At 42.8% G+C, this 12,350-nt stretch overlaps 1 protein-coding gene across 1 annotated transcript in view; it reads right to left on the minus strand.

The window, feature by feature from the left end:
- P3H3 (prolyl 3-hydroxylase 3) overlaps positions 1-12,350 on the minus strand; it is an 81,064-nt gene that overhangs the window by 44,664 nt on the left and 24,050 nt on the right. Inside the window, exons 4-7 of the mRNA XM_086932928.1 lie at positions 11,726-11,857; positions 9,029-9,162; positions 8,658-8,747; positions 1,146-1,198 (exon numbers count right to left, since the gene is read on the minus strand). Coding sequence (XP_086789054.1) covers positions 1,146-1,198; positions 8,658-8,747; positions 9,029-9,162; positions 11,726-11,857 — 409 coding nt within the window. The remainder of the gene's footprint in view (positions 1-1,145; positions 1,199-8,657; positions 8,748-9,028; positions 9,163-11,725; positions 11,858-12,350) is intronic.

A 12,350-nucleotide genomic window follows, 5' to 3' on the forward strand; every position in this document is an offset into this window, starting at 1 on the left:
TCTTCAAACTGGGGGGGCGCCCTTAACCCCCCCCCCCCCGGGGGGCCTCAAAGGTCTCCAGGGGGAGACTCAGTCTCTGGCCAAAAGAAGCATTGTGCTGATAACAGTGCTTTGTTTTAAGCAGAGAAATGTTAGCAAAAGTAAGCCGCTCTGTAATGGGGCCATCACTAGAATCTTTTGTCATTATAATCCAGCTGGGAGTATGTGTCAATAGGGAAGGGACTCCAAATATTCAACAAAACCCCCACCCCATTTCTTATAATCATCCTGTGGATACTTTTATACGTTAGTAAGGCCTGCCTGAACAGAACAGTATTCAATGTTTGCCAATCGTGTATTTGATTGCATTTTAATAACGCTAACAGAGCTTAACTGCAATGTCTAAATAAGTCTAGACATATTTAAACATTGCCCATTTAATAGAATATTTGTGAAAAATGTTGAGGGGGGCCTGATAACTTTTTTTTTTACTTGGGGGGGGGAGCGTGGCATAAAAAAGTTTGAAGAACACCTCACTAGGGTACTATGGGGACAACAATCTTGAGAAGCAGCTAAAATCACGTGTGGTTGGTGTGTGAAGATTGGTCAGGAAAATTGCTAAGCTGGGAAAACTGCGTAACCGAACTGGCCCTGTTGAGGAATTCTGACTGGCCAATGACTGCCATGTTAAGGAATTCTGACTGGCCAATGGTTCTGAGGTGGGTAGTGACTTAGCGATTCAGGGTCAGAGCTGTGCCAAGTGACTCACATCTAGGCACTATGAGAGCTGTTCTTTCTCACTTGTTTGAGCAGCATGCAGGAAGCCGCGGACTCATGCTTCAATGCTAGCAACCATAAGCCAGTTCCACAATTCCAGTTCCATGGCCCACTTTGATCTTAGCAAGTCTTCGACTCTCTCTCTCTGAGGGCCTGATTCACATAACTAACTTAAGACAAAACCCTAAACTTACTACTTTTGCTATTAACAGAAGTTAGGATTTTGTCTTAAGTCTGTCTTAAGTCTGTTTTAAGAAAAAATCCTAACTTCTGTGAATACCAAAAGTAGTAAGTTTAGGATTTTGTCTTAAGTTAGTTCTGTGAATCGGCCCCTCAGTGCTTGGAAGCTGCGTATGGACTAAGAGGTGCTATGTAAATCTTACACTCACCTCGGTCTCTCCCTGACACCCTCTGGAATAAGATCCTCTGGAGTCCAAGGGTCCTGGAGGATGAAACAGACAAGCATTCTCAGGAGACGTTGTGGCAGGAGAAAGATGGAAGCTGGCAGGGCAATGCTGGGTCCAGAGTGCTGGCAAAAGTTAGGGAGTGATGAAGTATGATGGTGCTCTTTCATTTGTAGGGGTGCATCATAATCACGAGTAGTCCGCACCTACATATATTCCTTTGTCGTGTTAACATTTGATTAGTAGAATGTACCTGGTAATACCATGTGAAAGTACAATGATAGATTTATTATGGGATATGTAAAGAAATAAAGTGGCAGTAGCGTTTTGAATAGTATAACCCCCACCCATCGGTTGCAGTCGATTAACGAAGTTGCTCGTGTATAATGTAATGCTTTGGCTTAAACGTGCACCATATTAAGGTTGCATATGGATGTGATTAATTGAGGTTTAAAGTGTAGGATTTATTTCATAGGCCATTCACAATGATTTGCACATCGGTGTGTTTATGTAACATGATGGGTTAGAAACGCTTAAATAAAATGTTCACTTGTATGGGTTTTCATGGGGCCTAGGTGTTTATTCTTATGTTGCCCAACTCCTGTAGGCCCAAAATGTATTCTCCCGGATGTGCTTGTATTTTAGAATTAATAGCCGAAATTCATGTGCATGTTGGATTTGTTCTTTCTCACGTTTATGTTTCAGGTGGAGAAAGTCGTCTTTGTACGTTAGAATATCACTTTTTGTTTTAGGAGTTAGGCTTGGAGGAGAGAGGATACTTTTATGCAAGGAATGCTGATAATTGGGAGACGGTGTTCTTTCACACTGAAGGAGGCCTGGGTATCAAGGTCATCGAGACAGGAGCTGGGAGTATCGAATCTAAATGGAAAATCACCTTTGAGAAGTGCCAGCAGGATCAGGTGATCCAGAATGCCAGCAGTGGGCGTGTTCTGTGTTTTGCATTTTGAATTAGGGACAGTGCCCCGGGGGGCGAGTCAGGAGAAGAGGTGAGGAGATTGATGGAGAGGGAAGGTGCATCTTAGAACGAGCTCTGTAGCTTTGGCTACTTGACCCATACAACGTGAGTGCACTTCGTAGGAAGTCTTCACACGCTGACACCTTTTCCTGATCTTGCCTGAGATGTCACGACAGTAGTAGGGTAGGGACAGACTAATGCTTTTCACTTATCAACCCCAAACGAAGACGGGTGTTGATGTGGGGGCAATCATTTCCTGCGTTGTGGTTCTGGAATTTGTCATTCTTTTCATGCTTCAGAGGTTTAATCTCACCCTTAGGTTTGTATTTGTATTAGTTCCCTTGTATTTCTATAACCTCATCTTGAGGTGTCTGTATGTCCAGTTATTTTTGGCTTTGTAATAAACCCACTAACTTAGAACTCGGAGTCTGTGATTCTTCAGATTCATGTTACTCTAAACTTGGTACTTGTCTTAACTAGCTATTTCTCCCCTCTACACTTCCCAGAAGGTAACGAAGATTTATCGACCAAGGGTTCCAGAGTACGTTGGTAGAGTGGAACCAGACCCCATCGGGAGCGACCATCCAGCCCCACCCGGGGTACCCTCCCACTGAATTTAGTCTAATCTTCAAACCGTTGGACAAAGAAATAGAACTTATTGGCATTTAATTCCTGGCATCTGGCTAGCGCCAAGAACGAAGGGAGGGTAGAGAGAGGGAAGGCAAAACAACGTGTAACATATTCTGGTGCTCATGTAAAGCGCTTTAGCACTTCTGGGCACATTTGCGCTATGTAAAACAAAACAACTCTATTTAACCTTCGATTACTCTTTCCATCTTCATTTAAATCTCCCTTGGTTCTGTCTATGTTTTTCGTTTCCTCTGTCTGTCTCCTGCCTGATAATCCTTCTGTCTTTATCCCACGACCCTATGCGTTTCTCTCAACCTGGCTTGCCTTTTGTTTATCTCTTCCTTTGGCTGTATTCACCTCTATCTGACTGATGCGCGTGTCTCTCTCTCCCTCTGCTATTCCAATAACGCATCCTAGCTCCTGTTTTGTGATAATGGCGCCACCTAGCGGCTCTGGACAATTTCTTGCCAGTGTTGAAATGTTTAATGTTCCCGGAAAGATTTTTTCATCCTACACCTCTCTCCTCTTTCTACTTTTATTTGTTCTATTTATTTCAAAAACGCTCCCTTTCTCCTTTACGTTGCCTATTTCGCCTCACCTCATTTCCGCTCAATTTCTCATTCCTCCACCGTTTTCCCTCTTCCTGCTCTATTTATTGGATTTCTCCCCTTCATGATTTTAATTACACATTCCACTTCCTTTCCCTTCTAAACTCTTGACCTCGTCCTTTTTGCCCCCTTAGCTCCCTCTTTACACATCTATTCGCTCAAACTATGTTTTGTTTCTCGAATTTTTTCTTTCCATGTGTTTTTTTCTGTTTCCCCTGCCATGCCCTTCTTCTCTTCCTTAATATGATTAAACAGTTATTCATTTATTTTGTATATTCACATCTCTTTCCAAAAGAATGCACGCTTGTCACGAAGGTGAACTGCATTTCTGCTGTGAAACAGAAATCACTGTATTAGAGTAAATATAACCTGCTACAACCATCTTTTCCTACTCCTGCTAACAACACCCACAGGCAGTACCGGTCAATGATGTTGAGTTATGCTGACCTGCTAGTAGTTTGAAAAGAAATAAATATGTGACATGAAAAAATGTATAAGTTATGAATTCTAGTTTTAAAATATGCGCTTTGTCTACAAGTTTGTTCCATATGGCCATGCTAGAGGAGATTCTGGTTTGCTGACTAAGTAATTGACGGACTATTGATTTTTCTCATGTTAATAAACCCCTTTCAGCATGTCAGATTTTCTTCTACAGAACCCAGGGGTGTAACAAAGGCCGACTCATCAGGGGTCACCTTTCAGCCCAAGGCCCATGAATATCTGTGAGACATGAGAGCTTCAGGGGCCCCTCGTCTCAGGGGTATTTCAAGGATTTTTGGTGCCCTGGGACAAAGGTTACGTTTTTGAGGCTCTTGTTCGTAACAGCTTTTAATTTATGATCCATTTTCAGCTCTTTCATGCCCTCTTTGGCCAGGTCACTGACACTGCACCGGCACACTGGTCTAAATTCTAAATGTGTTTACATCTAATATTCAGAGTTAGTGATGTGTGTTTTCAATACTGTGACATAGCAGCTGCTGACTAATGTTACCGGAAATAATCTCTGTGACACCCTCCCATTTCTCATATGTGAGGCCCTGTTTTGGTTTAAAAGAAACTTTTTTTTTATTAATGGATGTTGCATGAAACATAAATCAACATTTCTCAGCAAAATGTCCAAAATGGACTCTCGGGCATCACCCACATTAAAAATATATTAAAGGAAAATGGTATTTCTAACAATCTGTTTAAGAATTATGCAAGGTCATCAGGGCAAGACTCTCTGCAGAGCATAGCTGGCTCTATCTGGGGGCCCCCTGACAGGCTGGAGCCCTGGGCCAGGGCCCACTTTGCCCATGTCATAAAACGTCTCTTCCTCATCCATTCTGCATTGTGGCCCATTATTTTGCATTACATCACTGTTGAACCTTGTGCTATTCTAACTGTGGTCTCCATGTATGCATACTCAGTTGTCCCCATCTAACAAAACCTCACATTGTTTTACTGATGCCCTCACGCAAAGCTATGGTTTTGCAAATTATCTCGAATGCCCTCGGGATTGAGAAGAGAGCCTTAGTTGTGGATTATGCTGTTGGTCCTGTACATGACATTATTTAGAGTCAATGCTTACCCGGTGCCTTATTTGTAAAGAAAAAAAGTGTTCGGGCCATCATCAGGAGCCACCATAGTTTGCACCACACATTGCCACTGTACCTACACAACAGCTACTACCATCAGACCCCTGCAAGAGGGACAATTCAGACTGCTCGAGGCCACCAAGGCTTTAAGAATAGCTTGGGTGGCTGGTATTAGTTGTTTTTAATGAATACTGAATTAACAAACAACTCTTTTTCTGCTCATCTTTAAATTACACAAACAGCGCTACTATGTGGCAGCTGTCATAAGTGCAAGTTCTGGCAATTATGCACCTGTGCCGAGCATTGGAAACCATGGCTCAAATTAAGCACTGTGTTTACCCATGTGCATTTTGCACAAGTAGCTGAACTGATAGTCCGCACTTGTGCTTCTATGATAGTTGCACAGAAAACAGTAACCAATTTCACTGATTCAAGGACACGTTCGGAGTTGCCCAGGTGTTTGTACTCCTCTGAATAGAGCAAGGGCTCCTTACCTGTGCGGGAGCTCTGCATGAGCTTCGATCAGGAGTGAATTTAATATACAGTGTTTGCTTGATGTTCCCCAGTTGTATATCTAGGGTGACCAACGAGAACACTTTCCCAGCCCGCATTGCTAAAATGGCTGCACTGTCCTCCAGTTCTGAGCTCACCCTGTATGTGTCCGAAGCCATTGAACTCCTTATGCCCTCCTTAAAAGACCTTGCTGCATTACAATGATGTGCTCCAAACAATGAACAGACCACCTGGATGAAATGTGATTATGAGGACCCTTATGGAGTATGGATGGATAAACAGGGGAGGGTACTTGCTCCCAGGGGCTAGCCCCCAAATTTGGCCAGGCTGTATAATAGTGCTGCTCATGTCGGTAGAGGCGACAAGCCTACCATGTTTGTAAGAGTTTCATTTACCCCAGCTGCCCATACACCCCATAGGATCTGTTTGTCATCATACAAGGTGATTTCATCCAATTGCCGCATGCTGCTCTTGTGTGCTGGATCTAGTATGCATGTTTTTAGGTTGGACTGAACATTACCCATGTGCCCGAGTGAACTCCATTACTCTAGCTAAGAAGATACGTTGAGGGTTATGCTCAGGTTAGTAATCCAGTTCTAGATCAGAAGTGACAAAGAAACACACTTTGTATTTTCTGTGCTCAAGAACTGTTTAAAGCTTTATGGACAAACAACACTTCCAGTGTGCTTACCACCATGAGTCTTAAGGAAAAGAAGAGTGGTATTATGACACTCAAAAAAAAAAAGCATAAAAGATTTGTCGTGAAACAGGGCTCAAGGTGCCCACTGCTCTCTACCTTTGGCACTCTGGTAAGTTCAAGCCACCATTATGCTGGGGACTAAGGGTCCGATTTAGAGTTTGGCGGTCGGGTTACTACATCACAAATAAGGCAAATATTTCATCTGCCTTATTACAGTGCATTACATCCTTGGGTATTTGCAATAAGGCAGACAGGATATCCATCACGTTTGTGACGGGGTAACCCATCAACTAAAGTGTGAATCAGGCTATTATGGATCGACATAGGGGAATTCCTGCTACATCTCCTGTGTCTCCAGCTTTGCCCGATTTGTACCTAAATGATTATGGGACTCTAATCATTTAAACTATTATTTTGACCGAGGCCTGTCATGAACTGCAGCAGGGAGACTGGGTTCATGTGAAGATCCACCAGTGAAAGTCAGTGGACGCAGAACAACTGATCAACCTGGAACCCTTTAGGTCTGCAGAAACAGAGCCTATGCACGGATAAGTAAAGACTAAAGACAGATCCTGCAACCCTTGCTCATGTCATGCCTACCATTAGACACTTGGGTCACATTCTCCACCTTAAAGCATGAGACTGCCCAAAGAAATGTTCGCGACTGCTCAATTCTGTGCCATTTTGTTACCCAGTTGTGGAATGGGACTATGCATATGTGAGAGACATCACATTGCTAAAGTATGCAAAATAGCAGTTACCTTAACAGCAGTTTCTTTGGGTTTGAACGCTTACTCATTAAAAGCCAAACGAACTGACTGTGAAAAACAGTATGGCTCTTGATTTTGTCCGGGCTGCCAAAGGTGGAGTTTGTGCAACGGTAGGCATTGACTGTTGTACTTTCATTCCAAATGTTTCATTAGGCATACATGAACAGATTGATCATATATGTGAATGTTTAAATGGAATGCATACCCATGATGGTAAGGACTTTGCTAATGGTTGAAAAGCGTTTGAAGGGTGGAGAATGAAGATTATTGATATGTACTAGTCATTTTCATCACCCTTATACTGATTTATGTTCTTGTCCAAGTCTGGATTGCCTCCATTGCATGTCTTAGCAGAGACAAAAGTACATCCCTATCTTATTGTTTAAGAATGCTGCATGATAAAGATAAATTTGATGAAGGAAGTCCGATTAAGGTTCTTTGGAATGATATGATGGAAATATAGAACTTAAAGTACATTGACTAATGAATACTAAAATGTGCTAAAATTCAGCACTTAAATAGCACCAAAGAAAGCAATTGTGAAATAAAAATCTTTGAAGTAGTGTAACTATAACCTTTTTCATCCAAGTTTTTCTACTCACACAAACGCTGTCCTTAGGAGCTGTCTGTCTCTGACAGTAAAGGAAGACTAGCTTAATCACTCAAAATGTTCACATACACATTTTATGTTAATGAACCCTTTCACACTACAATTGAAATGAAGAGATTTACTTCAACACTCCTCTTCCTTTCTCGTCTCTCCTGACGTCATTTATTTTCTACGTCGTGGTTCCCTTTCTCTCCCCTGTCTTTCTCTCACTTCCTTTTTCTTTTCTACTTGATTTATTGCATTTCTATCCTCTCCCTTGCTTTTTTTCCCTCCCTGTATTTTTCCGGCCTATTTTGTAGCATTCTTTCTGTTCATTTACTTTCTCCATACTCCTCCTTTCCTGTCTTCTGGGTTTATTCTCAGTCTTTGGTATGTTTTTGTTTTCTCCCCTCCTGCTCTTCTCTCTCAGTTTTGTGATGCCTTTATTTAACTATACAACAATTTATTTATTTACTCACTAGAGCTCCTTTCTCGTGTTCTGTTTTATTGCTACGGCTTGGCAGCTCCGTTTGCTATTTACATTTCAGCTGGCTGCTTTAAAGAATGTTAGCAACATTTTCACACACACCACCATTATGCTTGTTGGTTTTAGAGCGGTATAAACAGCACTGTATTATGCTCTCAACACAATATGTTTTTGGGGTTGAATAATCACGCTGAGATTTATCTAAGGTGATCAAGAATGTTTGCAAAACCTCGGGGGAATGTTTTTGGGAATTCTGAGCAAATCTTGGATTTTTTCTAATTTACTAGGGCAATATCCCACCCAAGTATCCTTCCTGTTTTTTTAATTTTTTTATTCCATTGTTCCCTTTATTGCTTTTTTTTCTGTATGGTGTTGGGTGGACTTCCGTACCTCTATTCGATTTAAGTTTATTTTTTTATCTTGGCCTCTACAATTAAGCTATATTTTACTCTTGGCATCACACTTAGAACCTAATACTTACCTGCATATACCCAAACTTTTGATACTCAGTGTACCTTTTTTAAAAAAAAAAACGATTACCTTAAAATTAATGCCTGCTTAGGTGATGGACCCCAATAAATAACATATCTCCATTGTGGGACACTGATTTTGGACCCGGGTGGAGCAGCCATTCTCAAAGCCCTTACCGGGTCATCAAAGGTGAGGTCCAGGTGCTCCACGGCATAATATATCAGCGTCTTCTCCATGAGGGATCTCTGGATGTACAACCGCACATTCTGGAGAGGTTAAAGACAAAGGGTTTAGACTTACCATAGGTTTTAATTCTCTCTCTCTCTTTTCTCCCTGCCCCCAGTACGACCCGTGAAGAACACTTGTCTGTTGGGGAAGCAGAGGACTTCTGTCTCCATGTTAATGAAAGGTTTGTACAGCTCACTAGCACCCACTGCAGTTTGAGGCACTCAGAGAAACTCTCAAAGAGGAAGAAAGGCAGAGAGGGAGATAGAGAGATGAAGGGATGAATAAGGAAACTTCACCCTAAAAGCCAGCTGGGGCTTACCTCTCTGGCTTTCACCTCTAGTCCCTCATCAGTAGCGCTCTGGTATTGCCCAAGTCTCTCCGTCACAGTCTGGTTCTTGGGGTAGAAGAGCAGGAAGGTGTGGGCACATTCGATAGCCCTCTGCCAGTCGCCAACTGTGCCAAGAAGACAGGAGAGCAAGAGTATATGTTAGTTGCACCACGGCCCTTGGGGGTAGTACCAAAATAATCAAATAACGGCCCACGTCCCCCGCACCGCCCACCCATATGCTCCCCATGTGGTCCTGTTACTTATGATGAGCTTGGGCACAATTCCTGATGCTCAGAGCCACCATCCACTAACTCCTGATCCCGGTTCCCAAAATCCCTATCTCTTCTCCCCCTTGTTTGGAAACCCACTCATGGAACTGGACGCACACATATCCTGGGCAGCAACTACTTCGCTTATCTGACCCACCACCCATGGCTCCTTACAAGTAAGATGCTACCGTGCACAATTAATCCCAGGACACCTGTGGTATACTGTGTGTTCGCATTCCCTGTATGTCAGAGCTGGGGTCTGGAACGTTGGGAGTGAAAGATGTAATACAGTGTTGGTGTGCGGTCTGCAGTGGAAGCCGGAGACAGGAACAAATGGTTGGCCGATGGAGCCCTGGCAGGACCTACCTGCGGCTGTAAGATAAGGGCCTAACACAACATAAAGAAATAACTCCTATCTTGAAAGGCTCCAAACTCTTAGTCCGATGAACCTGCCCTCTGGGAAACAGCCATTACAACGCAGCTGGTATCACGCATAGCCTTTACCACATGGGACTTACAACGCAGCTGTTACCACGCATAGCCTTAACTACGCCTGATTTTACAACTAATATGCCTTCACCATGCATGCCTTTACAATGAATTACGTTGTAAAGGTATGAAACGTAAGGGCATTTGTGTGGTACAGGTGGTAAGGGCATATGAGTGGTAGAGGCAATCAGCATCTTTACCTCAGAAGACAAATAGACATCTTCCGCTTATTAAAAAAAAAAACCCTTACAAACTTGCACGTCAGACTCGACCAAGTGGAACTGGTATGGCTTTGTCCCCCTTTTCTTGCTGTAGGTATGGGGGACTTCACACGAGGGCGTGGGGGTTTTAGGGCTGGTTCCGTGGCAGGTCTGGCTTTAGGGCTCTGGCCTGGATTTTTGTTTAGGGTTCAGGGAGGTAGCAACAGGGGGCAGTGTTAGGGCTCAGGGCAGGGGCAGTTTTTTTTTTTGGGTCTGGTGTCCTGGGGTGGGGAGGTGCAGATGAAGGGGGGTTGTGCCAGCAGCTTGTTTTAGGGGTCAGGGCAGGGATCGAGAGGTTGTTTTTGATTTTGAGGAAAACCCTTTACCACTCATATGCCTTTAACATTAATGCCGTTACAAAATTCGCTGTAAAGGCATGCGTGGTAAAGGCATAATCGTTGCAACAGCCCGCATGGTAAGATAACGTTTGGTAATGGTCCCACCATCGTAACCACCGCATGGTAAAGGCATGCGTGGTAGTGGCATGCGTAGTTCCATCTTGCATCCCTGCCCTCCAATTACAACAACACCATTATCTTTTACTATCTGCAGCATACTCACTGATCTGCAACCTGATTCCCCCAGAGTCTTCTGTTATTTCTAGAAGCCAATACTTGACCCTCGGACACCAATTCCTTCCTATACGTGATGCCCAATTGGTAAATGCGTTAGTTTTTGGGCCTATTTCCTAATCTGGGCAACCATAGCTTTTGATGCCTTATGCCTCAAATACTCAATTTTCTGCTTTTGGGAACCCAATGAATGTTGAATGTATTGGACGTCTATGTGTAACTGGCGCGCCTTCCTCCTATTCTAGGCATCCATATTTCTTGAACTTTTGGTCCACAATATACATCCGCTGCTCGCATCTACATTGCCGAGAGGACTGCTGTCTGAAATATATCTGCCGTATTACTAAAATCGACTCAAGACCTGAAACTCCATGAATATCAAAGTGACATCAGGTCAAACAGAAATCTCATGAAGACGCCAATATCAGGGTGTTGGAAATTGAGGAAACCCAGAAAACAATCAGGAAATTCCCCCTTCTCCACTGGTATGAGTCTCTGCAAGAGTTCCGAAATCTGAAGCTCTGGAATTTTTTAAAAGGGTCATTATTTTTAATGCAGACTATGCCGTCCTGAAGATGGCCTAAAGGATTCGCACGATAGAAGACCGAAACGTCGACTAAGAATCCAACTCCCTATGTATTAATGTACAATTAGTGACAGTATTCTGTAGTAAAAAGTTTGATCACAATTTTGATTTTATGAGGAGAGAATTTTTTACTTCTGAAACTGAGGTGTAAATAAAGATGTACCCTTTCTTCATTTGTATGCATTTGATGTCAACCGTAGAGTTGAAGGTACCCTATAAACTTTGAAAATCACTATAGATAATATATTTTTCAAAAGATATCCCCGTGTTTGCTGCTTTTTTGTTATATCTTGATTGAAATGTCCTGTGCATTAATGATTAAATCTATGATAAATACATAGAAGTTCGCAGAACTTAATGGTATTAAACCTGTGGAATTGTCAGAATAACAGTTTTCTGCTCAAACAAAATCCCTTGTAGCCAACTTGACTCAACACAATATACATCCCCAGCACTTGCCACATCCCCTATGGTTCTTGTAGATCCTCTCACAGTGCATGCGCCCCTCTTACCACTCGCATAGGCAAAGTGCAGCAGATCAAAGTGCGATGGGAGAAAGTCGTCAATGGCGTATCTGCGCCCTGGTTTTGTGGCGATGTCCAGCACACATTGCTGCTTGCACTGCAGGACCTGCATATAATGATCTGGAAAAAAGACAGAGGAACTGGTTATCGGTCCTCTGGTGGAGGATTTCATGGGCGAAGCACGGAGTGGTGGGCAGAGGGGTCAAGATAGCACAAGAATCCCTTACACAACGCTGGGGTCATTTTATGATTTCATGGGAAATCAAATACCATTCATGGGTTATATTAGGAGTGTGTAAAGTTTGTCTTTTCGCTGGGGTAGTTTTTCAAAAATCTAATTTTTAGCCCTTTGCAAACTTTGCATATTTCCCAGTTTACCTTCATACATGCATCTGTTACTGTGCAATGCCTGATGCTTTCCATCCCATTTCTCTCTAATCTGACCCAGCCAGGCTATGAATGTACAACGACTTTTTCTCTGCAAGTTTAACTTTAGCTGAAGTTTTTTATGCACTTAGGGGCATATGTATTGAAACCTCGTTTCGCGACTCCTTAATAGCGATTTTTTGCGAATCGCTATTAAGGACTCGCAAAATGGAATGTATGTAGGAAT

Source organism: Lissotriton vulgaris, chromosome 7 (assembly GCF_964263255.1).
Source record: "Lissotriton vulgaris chromosome 7, aLisVul1.2, whole genome shotgun sequence".
Lineage (NCBI taxonomy): Eukaryota > Metazoa > Chordata > Amphibia > Caudata > Salamandridae > Lissotriton > Lissotriton vulgaris.